Below are 22,831 nucleotides of genomic sequence, written 5' to 3'. Positions count from 1 at the left end.
GTATCATTCTCCCATTGTATAGATAAGGAAACCGAGGCCCTGATCGCAAGTCCACGGTGCTTTCCATACCTCACTGAGGCCCTGTCCAGTTTCACTGGGTTTCATAACTGGTGTCTCTGTTAACTGACCATTGTCCCAATTAGCAACATCCTAGCCAGAGGGATGGGTGTTCCCACGAGGGCTCAGAGAACAGCGTGGGCCAGGAAGCAAACAAGCTCCCAGAGAAGGCTTTCCGTGAGTGCCGGTTTCTGGGAAATTCAGAACAACAGCATTTGGGGTGAAGAGAAAGAACAGGGCGGTGTCTCCTAGGCTGGCCAAGGTCTTTTGTACACTGTGGCCCAGAGTGAAGGGTGAGGTCGTCTCCTCCAGACTCTGGGAGGCCCAGAAAGACATGGCGACTAGCCCAAGGACCCAGAGGGAACACAGCTGGAGCTGGTCGTGGGGGTCCTGGGGCCAGCTACAGGGGAAGGAGGGGAGCTCTACAGCTCCTTCGTGGGGAAAGCTACCGAATAGCTGCCTACTGTGTGTGGCGCTGGGTAAGGGCAAGAAGCTCCCAAGATCAGAGGTTAAGGGGGCCACTGAGGTCCAGAGAGGGGAAGGGACTAGGATGCACTCATACAGTGGGGGTGGCAGAGCCGGGCGGCCTCCCCAGGCACAGAAACTGTACCCGACCTGAGTGCCCACGAGTGGCATAGAGTGTAGGTGCCACAGTCCATCTTCCACTCAGTGGCCACAGCCGGGGACCTTCCTAGGACATGCCTTTGCCCTGGGTGCTCACACAGGTGTGTGGAGGGCTGGAGCGCTTTCCCGATGCAGCCTCCCGCCCTGGCCTGGGAGGTGTGGTGGGGACGGCTGCCCCAGAGACTCCTGGCTGCCAGGCCTGGCTTGGGCTTCACTGGCTTAGCAACTGTAACCCTTTACCTGGAAAGGACACTGCTGCTCCCTGCCTAGGCCTGGACGGTGCAGGAGGTCCTGCTTGATCCCTCCAGACAGAGGTGGGGACAGGAGCTAGCCACACTGTGTTGGAGTCTCAGCAATGCCTCTTTCCAGCTGGGTGACCCTGAGCAAGTGACTGAATCTTCCTGAGTCTCAGTTTCCCCATATGGATAATGGGAACTTTCATGTTCTTTTCCCCTGGTTGCTGTGAAGAGACAGTCTGGGATTCCCCCGCCTCCCGCCTTCCTCCCCTCTCTTCTCCCAGAGGCGTCTGGGCCCAGAGGAGAGGTGGCTGTGCTGCCACTGGTGGTGGCCGTGCCTCCCACGGGTCAGGGGCCCTGGACTGTCAGATTCAGGAGGACCTGTAGTTGGGAACCCTGAGGCTCAGAGACTTATAGGTGCTGGTTGTGGCTGCACAGCCAGTAGCTGGGAATGCTGGAGCTGGGAATAGCATAGGGGCCTCCCCATCTTTTGCAGTGGAGACCTGAGGCCCAGAGGAGGATGGTGACTTGCCTAACATCACCCAGGATATCAGTGGTAGAGTCCTGCCTAGCACCGGGCCTCTTCCTTTCTACCTGGGGACCTTTCTCCTGTACCCAAATTCTCCCACTCTCCTGCACTCAACAGGAGAAGGGCAGCATAAGACCATGCTGCCCCCATCACAGGCTCCACACATCTCTGCCCTGTAGCAAGAGTTCCCAGGCTGTGGGGTCTCCAAGGGCCGGGGCCGGGGCCAGGCCAGGGTCTGGGCCCATTCACTGGGTCTCCAGTGCCGAGGGCCTAGGCTCCAGAGCTATGTGGCAGGCAAAGCTGCATGGCATCTGTGATCATTAACCTGAGAGCCAGTGACCCTGGACTGCTGCTCGTCAGGTCCCTGGGGCAAGGCCAAGCTGCAGCAGCCTCTGTGAATCACCAGCTGAGGAGGTCAGGGCCACGCTGCTCCAGGGAGGGACTGCACAGCTGCAGGCCCCATGCTCACTCAGGGGCTGGGCTGACAAGGAGATTTCTTCTTCCTGTTTGTCTGGATTTTAAAGGTAGTATTTCTAGATCAGTGTTTTAAGAAAAAAAAAAAAACCCCACTACAATAGACACATACTCATCAATTATTTTTAACCAACCCCAGAGCAAGTTTTTCATTTTAAGCAGATATATTAAAGTATAATTTACCTGCCATAATGATTCACCCATTGTAAGCGCACAACACTCTGAATTTTAGTAGCGTTTTCAGTTGTGTGGCCATCTCCATAATCCAGTGTTAGAAGGTTTCTTTCCCTCCAGTGTTTCCTCTTGCTGACTCCAGGGAACCCGGCGCTCGCTCACTGCAGCCTCCGGCAGGTGGGCAACGCTCACTCTTCTCTCCTGTCATCCCTTCCAAGCAAACTGCCTTGACAGTTTTCTGTTCGTCTTCCGTGACTTTTAAAGGGTATATGCAGAAACAGATGTCCTTCTGAAAAAGAGGAAAGGCGCTAATAGTTGTACGGTTTACTTTTTGTGCTCGGAGATCTCTCTGTGGTTACTGTGTGCCTACTGTGTGCCAGGCACCACCAGAGCTGGCTCATTCTGACTTCGCAGCTGCAGAGTGGTCCATTGTGTGGCAGCTCCGTAATTTCTTTAACCAGGAAATTTGGGTCCCTTCCAGTTTTCTTCAAACAAGGCTTCAGTGAACACCCTTGCACGTATATTTTTGTGTGCCTTTGTAAGTGATTCCGAGGGAAGTGGGTCTATGGTTGCACTGTGTGTTTTGAGTCTGGGTAATCAAATTGCTGTCCAGAGAGGTGAGAGCTGGTTTGTGCTTCCATCAGAGCATATGAGAACCGTGGGGTTTTTATAATCCTGCAGTCCTCCGGAGTGCCCAAGGAGACTGGGGAGCTCTCTGAATTGAGGCCCCAGCTGGCCCACTGCAGGCTCCGCGAGCCCCGAGAACCCGGCATCTCCCCGCAACTGCCATCCGCCCAGAGAGGCACTCTTCCGTGTGGCCCCCGGGGCCCCACGACTCCTGCCGCCCTTTCAGCCTCATCTCCTCGTCCCCTGCGTTTCAGGCCGGATCCCACCACTATTCGCTGCATGTGGCCTGTGTTTGCTTGCCCTTTGCCCATGCTGGTCCCTCTCCAAAAATGCCTTTTCTTAATCTCCCTGCTCCCTGTCCTTCAATGCTCAGGCTGCAAATCCCTTCCTCCATGAAGTCTTCTTACAACCCTTACAATCTGGAATCTTTTTCACTCTGTGTGAGACCCCGTAGCCCTTTATCCACCTGCAGACTCCTTCAGTAGGAGGGAGCAGTGGAGGGTGGAGAGCCAACTCAAGCCTGGTTACATGGAGGCGGGGCTCCAGGAGGGGCGGCGGTGGGCCACTATTGGCAGTGGGGAAGGGGGATGGGAGCCCCCATGTACCTGGCTGTCATCCGGGCCATTTTCATACGCAGAAACCGACTGAATCCTCAGAAACTACTGTACCCCTTGGTAGATGAGGTGACTGAGGCATAGGAAAGGAAAATAACTTGCACACAGTGGAGGTGGGAATCAAAGCCAGGTCCCCGATTCCCCAGCTCCCCAATTCTCCTTCCCGTCATCACAGGGGGCTGTGGGGAGAGGGGGCGTGCTGGGATGCAAGGGGACCTTGGAAGTAGAGGTCAGTCCAGCAGGGTGGTGGGAGGCAGGAGAGAGGGGTTGGTGGGACCAGGTGATTCTGAATTGCACTGCTCGTGACCCAGGGACCCTGTGCCTCCGAGTGGGGGGGGGAGGGTTGGGAAGGGGGTGGAGGAGTTGGAAAAAGTCTTAAAGCTCTGTCTTCTCTCGGGGAGCCAAGAGATAGGTCCTAAAACAACAACAACAACAACAACAAAAAAGCCCCACTCAAAAAACAAAACTGGAAACAACTACAAAAAGCAACAGGAGTTGTTACTTAAGACGTGAAGGTGAACCCCGACATCATCTGGGGAAAACACTTTGCTCCTTGGAAGAAATACGTGGGGTTGAGAGATAACAACTGGGTACGAATATGTTACTTTAACTCTTGATAAAAAAAAATAAACATTTTAAGAATAAAAACTTTTTTGATTGTCTAATCACTATTCTGCACACCTGAAACCAATACAAAGAAAGACTGAAGAAAAAGGAATAAAAACTTTTTAAAAAGAAGAAAAGAGGGGGTGGTCTTGACCAGAGGAGAAGCGGCAGCTGCAGGAGGTGAGAGGTCTGCCCGCCCCTTCCCGAGTCCCGCTGGCCCAGGGGTCCAGGCCGCCCCTCGCTGGTGGTGGCAGCCCTCGCTGGTGGTGGCAGCCGCGTGCCGCCTGGGTGGACAGGCCGCCCCAGAGTGCCCGGGCTCCAATCTTGCGTATCCCGGTTCCTAGTGGTGTGCAGGCTGATTGGGTACCCTGCACGCAGTGATCCCCGTTATATGCACTGTCGCTATTCCCTCTCTGTAAAGGATAAAGGATGTTATGAAGCGTGGAAAGCCTTCAGTAAATGCTGGAGATGTTAGGTGTGGGAGTGGTCTTGCGTGGGTCACACAGGAGGCTGAGCTGGACTCCCCAACTTTCCTGAAGGCGCCCACTTAGTGTACACAGAGGTAGTGCCTGCTGTATGCTAAGCTCGTGCCTGGTCTCCGCCCCCCTGAGCTGGGGGAGTGGGGGAAGGGGTGGCCACGCCCGATTGGGTTGGTCTCCGTGCGAACCCAGATGTCTCCAAAATCTAGGCCAGATCCCCGCCCCTGGCAGGCCCTTGGGGGCCGGGCTCGGCCCTGCCCCCAGCCCTCCTTGCAGGGCGGTCCAGGCTCCAGCGGGGTGGGCCAGCGACTACTTAAGATCAGTGACCGGGAGGCCTCGGGTGCCGGCTGGGTCTCCTGCAGTCGCCGCCGCCATGGCTCCGCAAAGTTCTGTGTCTGCGATGCTCTGCGCCCTGATCCTGGCGCTGTGCGCGCTGTCGCCGCAGGCCCGTGTGGCCACCGCGTCGCGGGGGGTGTCTCGGGTGGCGACCCAGGCACCGCAGACTCAAGGGCGGGTGAGTGCCCAGGGGGCCCGGGGGCTCCCGGAGTAACTCTCTATTGTAAGTTCTTGCAGATACAGCACTAGGAAAAGGGGAGTAATTCAGGTCTAGAATGGAAAAACTGTTTTGTTGCTTTGTAAGTATTTCTTGCTGCCTCCGGGGCTCCCATGGATGGGGGTGGGAGCCTCCGGGACCTGGCTGTTTCCCTCCCTAGAGGCTAACCTCGCCTTGGCCGGATTTCTTTTTCTTCCCTGCCTTCTGATTTCTGACCCATCCCCGCCACCTGATCTGTCACTTTTCTCCTCCAGTGTCTCTTTCCCTCTGCCCGATTTCTCTCCTTCCCTCTTCTCATGTCTGCCATTTCAGGTTTCTCTTTTTCCTCTGATTTATTTCTGCCTTGCCAGTATTTTCTGCCTCTTCCTTGTATGATCTCACCTCTACCTGCTTATCATCATTATGATTATTTATTCTCTCTGATACCTCCTCCGTCCCGTCTGGTTTCTCCTCTCTCCTGTTGCGCTTTTATGTTTCTCCACCCCTCTGCCCGAGTTCTCTCCGTCTGGTTTCTCTGACCTCTCCCACCATATCTGTTCTCCGGCCAGGTGACACGTGCCTGCTGAGTTCTGCCCTTCGGCCCCAGGCTAACAGTCCCACTCTGCTGCATCTCCAGCCCTCCTGCATGTCTGACGGCCTTTCCCCCATCCTTGACCACCTGGTCTCCAGCAGGCTCCTGCAGACCCTGCCTGCATCCTCTCCACCTTTCCAAGAAATGGAATTTGGGGGTGGGGTGCTGGGGGGCAGGAGGGAGGAGGCAGACAGCGCAGGAGGCCACTTGGGCCAAGTCATTTAGACCTCCTTGGGGTGTGGTGGGGCACGGGTGAGGCATGGGAAATCTTCCCGCTTCCAAAGAGCCAAAGCAAACCTGCTGTGTGGTTTGGGCCAGTCTCCTCCCCTCCCTGGGCCCCAGTTCCCCTGTCTGCAGAATACGGTTGAAGGAGGAGCTCCCTTAGGAGCCTTCTAGTTCTAAGAGCCACTGAGGATGCTGGAACACATTGAGCCCCTGGGGACCCCCAGATTTACCATTTCCATCGGAGGGGGTCTCCCCACGCTCCCAGAGTTCGTGCTCTTAGAGCTTGGGGCAATTCCCTCTCTGCCACTTCCTCGCTGGGGATCCTTGGCAGAGTCACTTCACCACTCTGTCCCTCCGTTTTCCAACCAATTGGCACTAAGAAGGGATGAGAAGAGGTAGCACCCTTTTCCTCCCCAACACTGGAGAACTGAGTAGGAGAGACAGACGCTTGGCCAAAGACAGATTTCGGAGCCTAAACTCCGCTCTGTTTGCTCTCTCGTCCGGACGGGCTATAGAAGGGGTTAGGCCCGACTTGGGGGCGGGGAGAGTCAGAGGCTCAAGTGTGATGCTCTTGGTGCTAGAAAGCACCCTCCCTCGCGCCCGGGCTCTCTCCCCGCTGGGCTCTCTCCCCGCTGCGGCCTCGGCCCCTGCTCAGGCTCCGCCCCCTCTCTTCCAGCCCAGCAGCATGGTGGTGGAACACCCCGAGTTCCTCAAGGCAGGGAAGGAGCCCGGCCTGCAGATCTGGCGCGTGGAGAAGTTCGACCTGGTGCCTGTGCCAACCAACCTCTACGGAGACTTCTTCACAGGTGACGCGTATGTCATCCTGAAGACGGTGCAGCTGAGGAACGGGAACCTGCAGTACGACCTCCACTACTGGCTGGGTGAGGCCGGACCCCACCCCCGTAAAGCACAGCCCTCTGCCGTGTGGTCTCCCAGCAGCCCCACGGGAACTAAAGTGTGTGGCTAGGGGGTTACATCCTCCCGCACCCTAGAGCCAGCCTGCTCCAGTCGGAGCCCTGCTCTGTCCTTTGGCAGGTCACTCAGTGCCTCTGTAAAGTGGCCATGATGCTAGAGCACCCCACTATATCACAGGGGTGTTGTGAGGGTTAAACAAGTTCAAGTTAGTACAGCATTCAGAATTTGGGGTGACTTGGGGACCCCGAGCCCCCTCCATAAGCTTCCCTGGCCCGGCCCCAGCCATGCCCCAGTTTGCCCTTCAGAGTTGGGAGCCTGGAGTCCCCACCACAGTTCTGCCGTGTGACTGTAAGTCCTTCCCCTTCACTGAGCCTCAGTTTCCTGATCCGAATTGCTGCTCCCAGGCATGACTTCATGCTCAGCAGGGTTGAGCGAGTGCAGGGGGGGCAGGTAAAGGAGGTGAGTGTAGCGGGGTATGTTGGAGCAGGGAGGACTCTCAGAGACCACGGAGTCTGGCTCCCGTCTCCCCATTATACAGATGAATTAACTGAGGCTCATGGAAGGCAGGGGTCTGCCCAGCTTCTACAGCCAGGCTAGCACAGTGCTGGGGGCTCTGGGCTCCTCCTCCGTAGGAGGCTGGGACTACTCTCTGGAAGCTGGGCTTACGCTGCTCTGACGTCCCCCAGGCAACGAGTGCAGCCAGGATGAGAGCGGGGCGGCCGCCATCTTCACCGTGCAGCTGGATGACTACCTGAACGGTCGAGCTGTGCAGCACCGCGAGGTCCAGGGCTTCGAGTCGCCCACCTTCCTCGGCTACTTCAAGTCCGGCCTCAAATACAAGGTGGGTCCCAGTTGGCGGGGACAAATGCACCAGTGACAGGACTCGTTCAGGTCCACTTTCCTTTCAGCCTTGTGGGGTGACGTGGGCAGATAGGTCAGAGCTCAGCCTTTGCAGTTGGCCGGCCCTACGTTTGAATCCTGTGCCCTTCCTGTGTGACGTCGGACAAATCACACTCCCTCTCTGAGTCTCTGGTTCCTTATCTTAAAATGAAGAGAAGAAAATTCCCCACCACTTTACAGCGTTGTCTTTCTAACCTCAGCAGAAAGGGGTGGGCCATGGGTGGAAACTCAGCCGCTCACTTATCTTGGTCTTGGGCCTAGTCCTGTTTCCGCACCCTGAGTTCTTGTTCCCTGCCAACAGAGGGTTCCAGGTTAGGTATTTGAAAGGGCACCCTGGATCACATTCCTCTTTCTGTTCATTAGAATTCCCCTTGAACTTGAACTCTAAGGAGTCTGAACCAACACAGATTTCTCTTCGAGGTCCCAGCCAGGTGGGGCTGAACAAAATCAAGCTAGGAGCCCTGAGAGGCTGTGCCCTAATATGCAGTGTGGCATTTGCAAGCCACTTGGCCTCCCTGAGCTTCCCTTTCCTCTTTGGTTACAGGAAAGCGAATTATACCTGCCCTTCAGGCCTTGGAAGGGGATTTAGTGAAAGTGTAGCTGGGAAATGCCTTGCGTGGGGTTTGGCACCTTGGAAGGGCTCAGGCAAAGCTGTACTTTTATGAAGCAGGAGTTCTCTTTGGTGAGGACAGGGAGGGGATCACAAGCTTTGATGGACCTTAATATCAGAGTCCAAATCTCTTATTTTCAGGGATGGAGGGGGAACTGAGGCACAGAGTGATTAAACAACTCGCCCAGGGTCACACAGCAAGTCAGTCCCAGAGCTGGGACCAGAACCCAGATCTCCTGACTCCCAGCATTCTTTTCATTACACCAGCCTGTCTCTCAAGCCAAGTTGATGTTGTTGATGTGCCATGTGGTTTTATAAAAATTATTGTCCCTCTCTGGGCCTCAGGGTCCTTTGCATAAACAGGGTGGTGACCCTGTCTGCCCAGTGAAGCACAGGGAATTGGTTGATGGGAAAGTGCTAGTGAGGCTGAGATAGCAGAGCACAGGGTGTGTGCTGGGAGCAAACAGGGCCCCCTGGGGGGGGGGCGTTTCCCAGACCTCATTAGCGGCTGGATTCCCAGAGCTCATTAGCGCCCCCTGTTGGCCAGTTCACGTGTGCCCACAGCTCCTGCAGAGCTCTCCAGCTCTCCTTCCTTTGTCCCATTCTGGGGCTGTGGTACCTTGAAGAAGGAGAGGTGAGAGCGTCCCCCGACCTAAAGAAGTACCCGGCCTTTTTTGTAGCTCCTGGAGCAGGAAGTGGAAAGAGCACTTGACCAGGAGCCAGAGAGATTGAGGTTCTGGTCCCGAGGCCACACGTCCCTAACTGTGAGGCTTTGGCCAGCTGCGTGCCTCTGGGTGTGTGCTCTCACACGTTCCCCGTTTGGGATTCCTTCAGCAAACATTTATCGATTATGTAACAAGTGCTTGCTTATTGTTGCTGTTTTGTGGACAAGTTAAGCAGCTTGTCCTCTGACCTCTCCCAGCAGATCTGGTAAGTGACGGAGCTGGGATTCAAATGTAGCTGTGAAGGGCCAGCACGGACCTGGTTCAGAGTAGACACTTCAGGGTTCCCTGGTCCATGATCTTAGCTCGGATGAGGCCTAGGAATCTGCATGTTTAGCTAGCCTTTTCCATCTTCTGAGGATTTTTCCAGGATGTTCTTGGCCCATACTCTTGAGGAATGAGTTCCCAATCCAGGCCCAGATTTGGGACTTCAGTCCTGAAAGTTCCTGGCTCCTGGAACTCACAAATATGAGGTCCCAGGCTGGTCCTGTTTTCCACCTTCGGCAAGTCCTCCAGCTGCCCCCTCACTTGGCAAGCTCAGCCCGAGGTTCTTGGCCTGGAGCCCTCATCAATTATAGATCCCTGAGGAGCAGAGCTTGTTACACAAGACTTGTTCCTGTGAAAGCCTGCACCTCAGAGCCACTTCTGTCCCCAGGTGGGAGAAGGGGCAGGGAGGGGACAGGGGCTATGAGGAGGGCTGTCACAGCGCCTGTCTCATCTTCCTCTGCACCCCACAAATCCTATTTAAAGAGTCTGCACTTTTCAGAATCCTCTGGTGGGTCCTCCTCCTTTTCCTTTTCCTGCTTTTCCTCCTTGACTTCAGATAGAACCCTAGAGACCCCTTGGGGCTAGGTTATCTGAAACCCTTTGTTCAAACACAGTCTGGGCTGGCTGATCCTAGACACCCCTGACCGCCGGGAGCACGAACCCTTCCCCTCCGCCCCCCTTCCCACGTTGCTCCTGTTTCTTAGAGGAGGGACTCTTCCGCCTTCGAGGGCGCAGGGGACCAGCCCCAGCCACTCGTTTTCCTTTGTTTTGTAAGCAGTTGAACATCTTTGTATATATTTTCCCTTCTTCTGACGACAAGAATGATACAAGCTTATTGTAAAATGGTAAACACTATAGAAATACAGGTTTTCAAAAGTAAAAGTCCCCCATGATTCTGCTCTTGGAAATGTACACTGAATGGTGGATAATTTCTCTTATACTGTGAACATATAGGTATGTATATTTGTTATAGATATAGAACTATATATATGACACATATATATATATCATTACTTTAATTTGGAAAGTGGCTTTTAAAACAATTTGTCCTATTAAATTTTGTTCACATAATTTGATGCTAGCGCCTACCCCCATAATGATTAGACCACACAAAGCGATAAGCAATCCTAAAGTAGAAACAGTAACAAATAGTAAAAATTTCAAAAAATTCCTGCCTCCTGCATCTGTAGGTCCACTGTCTTCTAAGAGCTTTCTTTTATTATTTTGTTAACTTGCCTCTTCAAGTCTTAATCGTATAGATCAGGAGAATTCATTAACCAGGAAATTATTAAAAGTCAAGTATTCTTTTATGGTATACATTTATATACAGATAATTTGTTGAAACCAAGATTTATAACACAAACCAACCCCTTTAAAAATTTTCTGTTGTTTTAAAATAACAAATAAAAGGCATGCTTGAACAAATGAAATATTTTAGAGATGCATGAAAAAGAAGTTTGGGGTCTTTCTTTCCCTTCACTTCCTCGTCTCTGAGGAGTCCATGGAAACACTCGCACTTTCTAGATCCTTTGTCTCTTTACCTCCAGCGGAAGGAAGCCCCCAGGTCTGGGCTGCCGCACACACGCAGGAATGACTGGGCTGGCAGACTTAGGGTGGCTGGGTCCCCGGAACAGTGAGCTTGGGGGTAAAACCCAGCACTGCCGCCAACTAGTTGCGACCATGGACACTGGACTTAACTTACATGTACCTCAGTTTCTTTGCCTGTGAAGTGGTGGAATGAGACCTCTACCTGGGGCTTGTGATCACCACACTGCGCATCTATAAAGCAGGTGCCCTAGACCTTGGCAAGGACTTAGTGAGTGGCATCCCCATTACCGGGTGAGCACAGGGTGGCACACCTTTCCCCCAAGCTGCCCTTCCTCACCTGCTCCCCAGCAGGACGGCCCTTGAAGCAGGGAAGAAGGGCAGAAGGAAAGGCCTTTTGAACACCTTGGCAACCCTGCTGAGCCCAAGGGGATGCTCTTGAAAGGTCTCATGCTGATACCAAGAAAGGACACAAGAGGGCGCTCCACTTGCCAAAGGAAAATGTAATTTCTACTTGCAAGACTGCTCTGAACAGTGGCTTGTTCCTGCCTCTCATCCCGAGTGACCCTAGAAACCGGTGCCCTAAGAAGGCCTGATGTCAGGGAAAGAAGAACCTATAGATTCAGTCACATCTGAGTTTGAATTGTAGCTTCAGCTTTTACTCCCTGTGAGATCTTGGGCAGATCCCTTCATTTCTGGGCCCTACTTTCCACATCTATAAGATGGGGATAATGACACCTGCCTCATAGATGACACATGCCAAGTGCTCAGAACAGTGGGCATTGTCATTTCACAAACGCTTCCATGTTGTTCATGGCATGTGTGGTGAGAGTCAGACTTGGCCTCACTCTGTAAAGTGAAGCAGCAAGGAGCGGGTACGTTTCTGGCCTTGGTGGAAGCCCTTCCTCCTCCCCCCCCCAACCCTTTTCTTGAAGCATGTCTTAGGAGCTGGGGTTCCTGAGAACATCCTTTGGGAAATGCTGGTCTTGAGAAAGGAATGTTTGCAGCTTTTTGATCCAGGAAAGAGGCCCTGGAGGTCTTTGTGAATTCAGAGGCAGGAAGTGGCATGAAATCTGCCGGAAGGTACCAGTCCCTAGGCCAGAATTTCCTTCAACTCAACCCTCTTCCTTTCCCCATATCTGCTTCCCTGGATCCCGTCGGCCGGACTGACGCTGTCTGCTTGACCCAACAGAAAGGAGGCGTGGCTTCAGGATTCAAGCACGTGGTACCCAATGAGGTGGTGGTGCAGAGACTCTTACAGGTCAAAGGGCGGCGTGTGGTCCGTGCCACTGAGGTTCCCGTGTCCTGGGAGAGCTTCAACACTGGCGACTGTTTCATCCTGGACCTGGGCAACGTGAGTCCTGCCTGCCCTTTCCCAGGGGACACTGCAGTACTCCTGGGCTGGCCAGGCCTGACTCTGGGGAGGTGGACATACCCATGTTAACACATGCAAAGACACAGGCAGGGTAAGCCACAGGCATGGTAGCCCCATGCACACACATGCTCTATACATGAGTCAGACACACCGGCAAAACCTCAGGTACAGATGTGCCTGGCACGCACAGGGGCCCACACATGCGCCCTCAAGCTCATCAGGCTCGTGGGTACACAGACCTCCTGCACAGTGCACTCGGACTGACATGTGGGCTCCTTGCGGTCTTGTGTTCATATGCGTATCTCATGTACCCTTTTACATAGGGTCGCTCACCTAAAAATGCACGTCAGGCATATGTAGAAACTAGAGGCTTTTGCCTGCCAGACGTGGACCTGGCACCATGGTGAACGCCAACATGTAAACTTGGGTGCGTTGGTCAAGGACCCACACATGTATGTGTCACTTGCGTGGTTGCACACGAACACTTGTATGTGGCAGTGTGTGTAGGATGCACTTCCCAGGCCCACCTGACAGGTGCGCGATGCTCTGTACCCATTTCTCCCAGATTCATATGTCCGCACACCTGCAGATGAACATGGGCAGACACTGCACCCCAGCGGCCTGCATACATGTGGTATAATGTCCGTGCAAGCACAGGCGCACACTTATTTAGTGTGAGCTTTTTACTAAGGTGTAATAGGGATACAGAAGAGTGTGACTCCTGCGTGCACAGCTCTGTGCATTTCAGAAAGTGAACACACTGTGACCAACACCCAGATCAAGCAACAGAACGTCATCAGCCCCCAGAACCCCCCTCCTGTCCCCTTCCAGTCCCATCACCCCCAAGGATACCCTCCATCCTGGACTCTCAGTGGCACAGGGTAGTTTGGCCTCTTTCTGAACTTCACACACGTGGCACCTTTCTGTTTTGTTTGACTTCTGCTCAGCATCCCATTTCTGAGATCCATCCATACTGTAGATCCATCAGTCTCCTTGCTCTGCAAGGTCCCATTGGCTGGATGTGCCATAATCCGTTTATGCTTTTTATTGTGGTGGCACTCGGTGTAGTTTCTGGTGAGGGGCTTTTACGGGTGGTGCTACTCTGGCGTCCTAACTCGGGTCTTTTGGCGCACGTCCTGGGGCAGGGATTGCTGGCTCACAGGCTATCGATAGACTCAGTTCTGGTAACTATGGCCAGATGGTTTTCCAAGTTGGTTGTACCAATCTCCGCTCTCACTAGCAGGCAGACATTTTTCCACACATGCTGTGTGTAGCTGTACCTGTGAAAAAGACTCATCCCGAGCCACGCACTCACGTAGCCTGGTACACACGGAAGGCACTCCCTGGGCTTGGGTGTGCACACACACTCCGCAGTCCCCTCCTCACCCTGCACTGGGCAGGGCTTCCACAAAGGCCGGCCCACCGCCTCACCCGGGGTCCCTGTCTTACAGGATATCTATCAGTGGTGCGGCTCCAACAGCAACCGATTTGAGAGGCTGAAGGCCACGCAGGTGTCCAAGAGCATCCGGGACAACGAGCGGAATGGCCGGGCCCAAGTGCATGTGTCTGAAGAGGGCTCTGAGCCTCAGGCGATGCTCCAGGTACTGACAGCCACATCCCAGGGGTGCAGGGCAGGGGCCAAGCATGGAGACAGGGTGCTCTACACATTTATCCATTTACCAGGCGAGTTTGAGTTGAATTTGCTTTTCGACCGTGCTGGAACTCTAGGGAGTGGGGAGGAGTAGCTTCCCCAACAACTCCCAGACTCCCCTGAGAGGTGGGCTGGAATCCGTGCCCTGGTGTTTGCTGGGCTCGTGAGCCACGCCCTACAGCTGGGAGGGCCAGATCCCTGAAAGGAGCGTCTCCATCGCTCTCGAGGACAGACCAGGCGCTGGAGCCGGGTCAGAAAATACGGCCACAGCCCAGTCCCCTCTTTTCTCTTCTGACTGCTCCTGGTAGTTTATGGCCCCTTTCGTCAACTGTGTGACATGATTGTCAGTCATTTTGCTTTGTGAACATACCGATAGTTCCAGCTTCATGACTTAGCCCCTGCGTGGGGGTGTTGAGTTCTGGTGTTCAGGAAGAGTTGGAAGGTGATTATGATGACGCAGAGCCCAGACACAACCGCAGCTTGGGAGGGGGCGTAGCTGGGGCTCTGAAGGGTGGAGGTGGCCAGAATGGAAGAGTGAAATAGGGAGTCACAGGTTCGAACTCCACTTTGCCCCTTCCTGGCTGTGTGCGTAAGTCACCTCATGTCTCTGGACTTTGGTTTCCGCCTCTGTGAAACCAGAGTGGTAATCCGAGCCTCCCAGCATGGGTGTGACCATTTAGTGGGGTCCCTTAAAGTCACGGGTCGGAGGTGTGCTCTGGAGCCATGCTTCCCGTTCTTGGACGTCGCAGGAGGAGGAGATGGGAGAGTAACTCTGCAGGGCTGCCCCGGAGACAGAGGAGCAGGGCTGAGGCGGTTGAGCTCCACACACAAGACGCATGTGAAGCAGGGCAGGATGTCTTCAGAGGCTTTTTCCCTCAGCGGAAGGTCACGGTGGACGCCCACGTGGCCCCTGCCTGCCTGCGGAGGGGTCTCTGTCAGGAGCCCAGGCCTCCCCCTGGGGAATGAGGCCGCTGGGAGCCCACAGCCACCCCTCCTCCCATCTCTCCGTCTCCGCAGGTGCTGGGCTCCAAGCCCGCTCTGCCCGAGGGCACTGATGACACGGCCAAGGAGGACGCCGTCAATCGCAGGCTGGCCAAGCTCTACAAGGTGGGCCTCATCTGCCGTCTCCTGGGGTCAGGCGGGGAGGCGGGGACTCGGCCTTCCTGAGCCCCACGTGCACAGAACACGCCTGGGGGGCCCGGCTTCTGCGTGTCTCCTGTGGACACCCCTTTATTTTCCTTTGCCTCCCGCACCAAGAGCAAGAGAATGCCATCGACCGCAGACAGATCTGCGCCGTGCTCATCGGTGGCGTCTCGGCAGCACGTGTCCTCTCCCTGGGACTCTGTTTCCTAGTCTGTAAAGTGGGGAGGAAGGTTGTAAAGGGAACTCTGCAGGGTTTCTGGGAGTCCGTGGAGAAAACTGGCGGGAAGTGTTTCGGGAAAGTATGTGGGGAAATACTACAGAAATGGGCTTGTGTTTGGGGGGTTATGGTTAATGACTTTATTTATAATTTTTTCCCTATGATTTTTAAAACTGAACGGAGGCTGCTCTTGAGCTAAGGACCTCTGGCCTGTGTCGCTGTGACACTCGGGTTGTGCCCTGGGCTTGTTTGTGGTAAAATGACAAACGGGCACAGATTGTCATTACCTCCAAAGAAAAACCATGTCAGTGACTTTTATCCTGACAAAGTCATACATGTTCACTGTGAAAATAAAGTAGCAATCAATACTCAAAAATATAAAGAGCCCTGGCTGGTGTAGCTCAGTGGATTGAGCACGGCGGGCCTGTGGACCAAAGGATTGCGGTTCGATTCCCAGTCAGGGCACATGCCTGGGTTTCTGGCCAGTTCCCAGCAGGGGACTCACGAGAGGCAACCATACGTTGATATTTCTCTCCCTCTCTCCTTCCCTTCCCCTCTAAAGATAAATAAATAAAATATTTAAAACAATTTTTAAAATGTATATAAAGAGATACAATATACAGGTGATGTATAATAGAATTTTATACTTGAAACCTACACAATTTTATTAAACAATGTCCAATAAATAATATGTAGATCATATGTCCTATATAACTAATATATAGATAGAACTATAAAGTTTTACTGACTAAATATAACCAGTACTATTTTTAAGATGTGTTTTAATTACAAAAGTAACAATACCCAAATTTTTAAAAGTTGGCTTCTCCTCCTCCCCTCTCTGTAGGTTACCATGGTTACGAAGTTACCCTTTAGTGAAAGAAAGTCCAGATTACCTCTTTCTGGGTCTAATTATATATTTTCCCATCTCTCCTCGATGTAAATGCATCCAAACGACTCACGCTGTCCAGTGGCCTTTTCTCCCCTCACCGTGGCCGTGGACATTTCTTTGAGACCCACACGGCCCTAGCTCCGTGATGTTCTCTGTGAGGAGCGTACGGATTCAGCAAATCCCTAACGATGGACAGCAGAGGATGCTCCCACCGTTTCCGAGGCCAGGCCCTCTGTGCACTTGGGCTAAGTACGGCAGTAGAGCAAGTTCCCACCCAAGGCCACAGGCTGCATAGCGAGCTGGTGATTGAAAGTACTGCTTCTAGAGTCAGAATCCAGAGTTTGAATCCCAGGCCCGGTACTCTGGGTGTGCAGGTCACATAGCCTCTCTGTGCCTCGGTTTCCGTGGGGATAAAGTGGGCACAGTGGTGGCACTGTCATAGGGTTGGGGCAGGGACGAAAGGAGTTCCGTAATTCTGTGAGTTATCAGTGCTGGCACACACTGCGTACTCAGTAACATTTAAAGTTCTGCTACATATAACTGAACTGTGCTCTAGAAGGGGTCCCAAGTTCCCTCCGCGAGGGTTGGAACGTGCCTGTTTACCCAGAGCCCTGTCCTCACTGGGTACCGTGAATCTTTCGAATTTTGGCTAGTGTGGTACATGTGTTTTTGTTCATTTTTTGTTTAATTTAATGAACTTTTTATTTTGGAATAGTTTTAGGTTTGCAGAAAAATTACAAAGATAGTACAGAGGGTTGCCATATAGCCTTCATCCAGCATCTGCTTAACATTGAGCATAACCGGGTACCTTTGTCAAAACTAAGAAATTAACATTGGTTCCACATTATTAACTAAACTACAGGCTTTATTCAGATTCCCCAAGTTTTCATTCCTGATTCCAAGCCAAGCCACTACTCTGCATTTAGATTTTTTGCTTTTATTTTCTTTGATGAGACTGACTGCCTTCAAGGCCAACTTGACAGTCCTCCAAAGCCACACATCCCTGCATTTTACCCCCTGCCCTTTCCGTGTGCAGTGTCTATGTGACACCCGTGTGTAAGTCACGGACGTAGTTGGACAAAGCGGAAAAGGAGAGGGTCCACGTGCAGGTGCCCCTCTGCCCTGCCGTTTGCAGTGGGGGCTGGGGAGTAGGCCGACTCATGCGTTGGCTTGGGGACACCCTCCGTGCAGGCCGAGGCAGTGGTGGTCACTCGCCTCCCCTTGTCCCCTAGGTCTCCAATGTTGCTGGCAGCATGTCAGTGTCACTCGTGGCTGATGAGAACCCCTTCGCCCAGGGGGCCCTGAGGTCAGAGGACTGCTTCATCCTGGACCACGGCAAAGATGGGAAAATCTTTGTGTGGAAAGGTAACGGGGACAGGCAGGTTCTGCCGGGGCCGTGGGCGGGAGCCCCCGCAGCCTGGTAGGGGGCCGTTGCAGGTGCCCCGGGGCAGTGGCGAGCTCCTCAGCAGGAACCAGGAGTCGACCTACAACCCTGGCTTTGCAGTTGACTCGCTGTGTGATCTTGGGTCCTTTACTTGCCTCTGTGGGTCTCAGACTTATTTGGGCTAAAATCAGCATTTCAAAAATGTGTTATAAGCCCTGGCTGGCATAGCTCAGTGGATTGAGCGCGGGCCTGCAAACCATACCATTGCGGTTCGATTCCCAGTCAGGGCACATGCCTGGGCTGCAGGCCAGTTCCCGGCAGGGGACTCACGAGAAGCAACCACACATTGATATTTCTCTCCTTCTCTCCTTCCCTTCCCCTCTAAAGATTTTTTTTTAAATGTGTTATAATACCAGTTCTCAGATTAACTGGCATTATATAAAAAGTATGTAAAATATATATATAGCTTTGTGGTCAAATAAGTTTACTGTCCAAACTGGCTTCAGTGATGTTCACAGGTCAGTTTACTGCAGGGCGTGTAGAGCCTTTGACCCGCTCGTGTGTGCTGGGGCTCTTCACAAAGGCGGTCTGGCCTCTGTTTGAGCAGCGCTGTGCTGGGTCCATGGGGCTCCGTGTGGACCATGTTGGGTGCCGCTCGTGGGAGGCTCCTGAGTGGCCGCACCAGCGTTGTGCTCAGATGCTCTGTGATTGCCCCCGAGGAAGAGGACGGAGGGAGGCCATGGGTGCACAGAGAATGGCAGAAGGAAGGACCGAGAGTTGAGCATTTGTGGCTGTCATCATCGTCATCATCATTTTGGCTCCTTGGACTTGGGGACTGAGGGCTGATGTGAGCCAGCCAAGAGCTGTCCAGACACAGGGCTGCTCTGCGGGTTGGGACAAACGTCAGACTGGAGTCGAGGGAGCCTCTTCCACACCAAACCGTGGAGAGATGGCCTGGGGGGAGGACGGGTCTGCGTGTGTGGTTCGTAGGCGTCAGAGTCGGTGGGGCAGAGACGGCTTTTCCACTTTCTGAGTGGCTCTCCGAGGCACTGACCCAGGCCCCTCACCCTCCATCTGCTGATAGGCAAGCAGGCCAACATGGAGGAGCGGAAGGCTGCCCTCAAGACGGCCTCTGACTTCATCTCCAAGATGAACTACCCCAGGCAGACCCAGGTGAGTCTGGAGTCAGGCAGGAGGGCGAGGGTGGGTCCGTTTGTGCGAGAAAGGGCTGGGGTGGGTGGGTGTCCTCCCTGGGTGGGGACTGGGGTTCCCCTGCCGCGTGGCCCCTGTCCTGGGGGCTTCAGTCCGGCCACATTCTGCTCTTCCCTGGCCTCGTCCAGGTCTCTATCCTTCCCGAGGGCGGCGAGACCCCACTGTTCAAGCAGTTCTTCAAGAACTGGCGGGACCCGGACCAGACAGACGGCCCAGGCTTGCCCTATCTCTCCAGCCACATTGCCAATGTGGAGCGGGTGCCCTTCGACGCCTCCACCCTGCACACCTCCACCGTCATGGCCGCCCAGCACGGCATGGATGACGACGGCACAGGCCAGAAACAGGTAACGGCGGGGCTGGGGGCATGTCCAGGCCCCGCCCTCTCCCTGCTGGGCGTGTCTGGCCCACACTTGGCCTCCGCTGCCCTGGGGACTTTCCTACATGGGGTTTGGACCACAGTTGTGGTGGGTGAGATACTTTTGTCTTAATTTTTACAGCCAGTATACTCTAAGCACCTTCTGTGTGCCAGGCCTGTGCCAAGTGGCTCGGACCCACCTGCCCACGAGGAGTGCCTAGTGTGGGAGGGGTGGCGACCACAGCCACAGCCCATTGCTCAGGCCTGTGTGGTCAGTGGAAGACGGGAATTGAGCACAGGGGTTATGGGAACAGGAAGGACAGGTGGGGAGGGCGGTCGGGGCATTCTCCACAGAGATGTGGACACTTCGGTTGGGCCTCAGAGTAGGCAGGGATTTGCTGCCGGACGGGAGCTGAGGGCCTCACCTGCAGGAAGCCATCCCGGGCGCCTGGAGCACCCTCAGGGAGGGGCCTCGAGTGCCATGTCCAGGACTGTGGGCTTAACCCCTGTAACTGTTGGGGGATGGTGAGGGTTTTTTTTCTTTCTTTAAAAGTAGAAATGTATCAGGCTCAGTTCTGTGCTTCAAAACTCTCTGTAAATGGATTGGAGGCAAGAAAATGAAGGTGGAGACCCAGCAGAGCTTGTTACAATAGTTTAGGAAAGAGATGGCGACCTTGACACCAGGAAGGTCGCAGCAAAGATGGAGAAGAGTGGGGTGGGGGTCAGAGATGTTTATGATATGAGGTAGTCTGCTTCTGGAAAACATGGATTTCATTCCACATGCTAGAAATAGCAAAAAGTTAATTTTTATTTATTATTGTTTGTGTCATGGTATCATTATTCATTCATTCATTCATTCATTCCTTGAGTGGGAGGGGAGGATCTAGTGAGAATGTTCAGGGTAGGGCAGTGTGGCAGTCTTGCTGTGTGACATTGGGCGAGTTACTTAACCTCTTTGAGCTACACTTCTTTTTACCTGTAAAATGGGGTTTAATCCCACTCCATCACCTTCAGGAATTTTCAAGGTCCAAAGATTGTAGGCTTCTGTTTGCGGAGATTTAAAGGGCTCAATGTCTCTGTAGCACCACCAGGTGGCGCTGCAGGGCTTCGTGGCCACCAGGGAAAACAGCTTGGAAAAGAGATCTGCTGGCAGGGATTAATCACCCTGAGGTCACTTAGTGAAGCCCCTGCCTTTGGAGCTGATCTGTAAAGTCCAGACAATTCAGTAACAATGCAGATAATGGTGATATTAGTAATAACAACAACAATAATTTAATAATAAGAGTAGCTGCCAACTACAGAGCAATCACCCCAGGCCAGGCTCTGCTAGACTTTCATGAATAAACTCACTTGATTCTTACAACAGCCTCTCAAGGTGGGTACTCTTATCAGTCCCACTTTTCACATGAGGAAGCTGAGGTGCGTGGAGTTGAAGCCGGTTGTCCCGGGGCACACAACCTCGAAGCGGGTGGAGGCCGATTTGGCCCCGGGCAGTGTACTGACCTGTGCTCTCAGCCCTCACGGGTCATGCTCCCTGGAGGCACGGTCGGCGTGCCACCTTGCAGCTGGCAGTCCCTGGGCCAGTTGCTCCGAGGAGCACGGATGGAGCGGGGCAGGGGTGCAGTGTAAGGGTTCAGAGCAGGACACACCAGTGTCTCTGTGATTTGGGTAACTTACTCAACTTCAGGCCAAGCCCAGGTGGAGTCATCGGTAAAACGCTTGTCCCTCGGTAGAGCCTCAGGGTGGTTTCCCAGCTGGCCTGACTCGGGGGTGGAGGTGCCCCTCCACGCTGAGACCAGCTCTGCTCCCGCAGATCTGGAGAATTGAAGGCTCCGACAAAGTGCCTGTGGATCCCACCACCTATGGGCAGTTCTACGGTGGTGACAGCTACATCATCCTGTACAACTACCGTCACGGCAGCCGTCAGGGACAGATCATCTATAACTGGTGAGGGGCCAGGCTGCATACTGCGGGGTGGGATATGGGAGGCACCAAGGGTGGGGGCAAACAGGGCGGGGGGGATGTGTCTAAGGGCGCTGGGAGGCGCCCATCCAAAGGGCAGCGCCTGAGCTGGTGTTTGGGTAACGTTCCCTGCTGCTCTGTGCTTGGGTCTATCCCATCCTTTCTTCATTAGGAGCATCGCCGTGGTTGCCCTTCAAGAATCACTTGCCCCCTCTGTCTGTCAGTTTGATGACCCGTAGTCGGGAGATTTGTGGGCTGCTCAGGTCCAGGCCCAGGATGAGACTCAGGACTCTGTGTGAGCCCTGGTGCTAGGTGTCACTTCCTCCTGCAGGCAGGGTGCTCAGTCCACCCAGGACGAGGTCGCTGCCTCCGCCATCCTGACCGCCCAGCTGGATGAGGAGCTGGGAGGCACTCCTGTCCAGGTGAGCCTGGTCCACTGCCCCTTTGGGTCACACTGCGGGCCTTGTCCATCTGTTCACTCATCTGTCTGGCTGGCTGTCCACCCCACAGGCATTTATGAGGGCTCTCACGTGCTTGGCACTGCATCTGCAGCCATGAGCACACAGACCTGCCCCTGCCCTGATGGGGTTTCCAGTCTGTGCAGATGTTCAGCAGACATGTACACAGATGGGTGCATCTACACACATGGGAGATCAGTCACACGCGGGGAGTGCAAATGCTAAGATGCTGTGAGAGGGAAGCAGGACAGGCAGCCTGGTGAGCAGCTCAGACCTGCCTGTGGGCGCAGCCTCTTAGGACTGAGTCCTGTCTTCACCTGTGGGCACCCCTGGGCAGGTCACGGAGCCTCTTTATACTTCTGTGTTCTCAAAGGGGGCATAACAACAGCCCCTCTCTGGTCTGAGTGCTGTGCGGCTGAAGGGTTAATATTTGTAAAGCGGTTAGCGCTGAGCCTGGCCCATAGGAGGCCGCTTATTTGTGCATGTGGAGTCTAAGGACATAGATCCTGGGTGGGATCTAATTGGATTAGAGAAGGCCCCCACCCTCACCCTCCTGAGGAAGGGACTTCCTCATCTGGCGTCTAACAGATGGTTAAGAGTTGACCAGGTAAAGAGTGAAGAGAAGCCCTTTCTGGGCAGAGGGAAGAGTGTATGCAGAGGCCCTGAGGTGGGAGGAGACACTGGGTATTAGAATGATAGGAGTCTGGAGAACCCAGAAGCCATGGCGAGGATGTTGACCTTGACCCTGAGAACAAGGGGATGTTGTTGAAGGATAACTGGTGTGAGGTGATTGCAGGGTATGAAAGGTTCTTCTGGCTACAGTGTGGGGTCCTGGGGGGCAACAGAGCCAGGCTGGGGAGATAAAGGGGAAGGAGACAGACTTCTCCTTCCTTTATTTCACACTTGGAGTGGACAGGCTCTAGATTCAGGTCCAAGGTTTGTGCCCTGAACTCTGTGACACTGGTGTCCCCTGGGTACCGGGCACCCTGTGGGATGATCACTGTCTTAGCTCACTTGATCCCGACACCAGCCTTGGGGCCAGCCTTCCTGGCCCCATTTTACAGAGGAAGACCCCAGGGGGTTGAGGCACAAGCCCGGATTCTCAACCGTCAGGATGGTGCTGGGAAGTGACCCAGCAGTGGTGGGTCCTACTGGGAAGTGACCAGAGTACCCCCAGCACGTACATGAGATTTTTCTGCTGGATGTAGCTCTCGGGGCCGCGGCAGGGAGGCAGGGATCTGAGTGGGTGCAGGGGCAGGAGCGGATGCAGTATATCTTGGCCAATACCTGCAGCCTGCCTCTGGGGCGTCCTGGCCGTGCGGGAGGGGTCCCTCCAGCTCTGCAAAGTTGTGTTCTCACCCCTCCACTGGCTCTTGTGCCTGGAGCTGACATCACTGTCCTGGAAGCATGTCCACGAACCATCCCTGTGCTTCCATTTAAGGGAATATTTGCAA

At 54.0% G+C, this 22,831-nt stretch overlaps 1 protein-coding gene across 4 annotated transcripts in view; it reads left to right on the top strand.

Moving 5' to 3' along the window:
* The window catches only part of GSN (gelsolin), a 49,504-nt gene that overhangs the window by 20,982 nt on the left and 5,691 nt on the right, over positions 1–22,831 (top strand). For 2 of the 4 annotated variants that reach the window (XM_053656354.1, XM_053656352.1), the window contains 10 exons: positions 6,446–6,650; positions 7,371–7,525; positions 11,921–12,082; positions 13,555–13,704; positions 14,772–14,861; positions 17,239–17,371; positions 18,475–18,563; positions 18,731–18,946; positions 20,771–20,904; positions 21,251–21,341. In XM_053656354.1, the coding sequence (XP_053512329.1) occupies positions 6,455–6,650; positions 7,371–7,525; positions 11,921–12,082; positions 13,555–13,704; positions 14,772–14,861; positions 17,239–17,371; positions 18,475–18,563; positions 18,731–18,946; positions 20,771–20,904; positions 21,251–21,341 (1,416 nt within the window). In that variant the 5' untranslated portion in view covers positions 6,446–6,454. Of the gene's footprint in view, positions 1–4,701; positions 4,935–5,016; positions 5,056–6,445; positions 6,651–7,370; positions 7,526–11,920; positions 12,083–13,554; positions 13,705–14,771; positions 14,862–17,238; positions 17,372–18,474; positions 18,564–18,730; positions 18,947–20,770; positions 20,905–21,250; positions 21,342–22,831 lie in introns of those variants that run through there. The other 2 variants (XM_053656351.1, XM_053656353.1) reach the window with 2 other exon arrangements.

This window comes from Artibeus jamaicensis, unplaced genomic scaffold, assembly GCF_021234435.1.
Source record: "Artibeus jamaicensis isolate MK-2021 breed Jamaican fruit bat unplaced genomic scaffold, CSHL_Jam_final scaffold_1964, whole genome shotgun sequence".
Lineage (NCBI taxonomy): Eukaryota > Metazoa > Chordata > Mammalia > Chiroptera > Phyllostomidae > Artibeus > Artibeus jamaicensis.
This window is presented reverse-complemented; position numbering and strand designations above follow the sequence as displayed.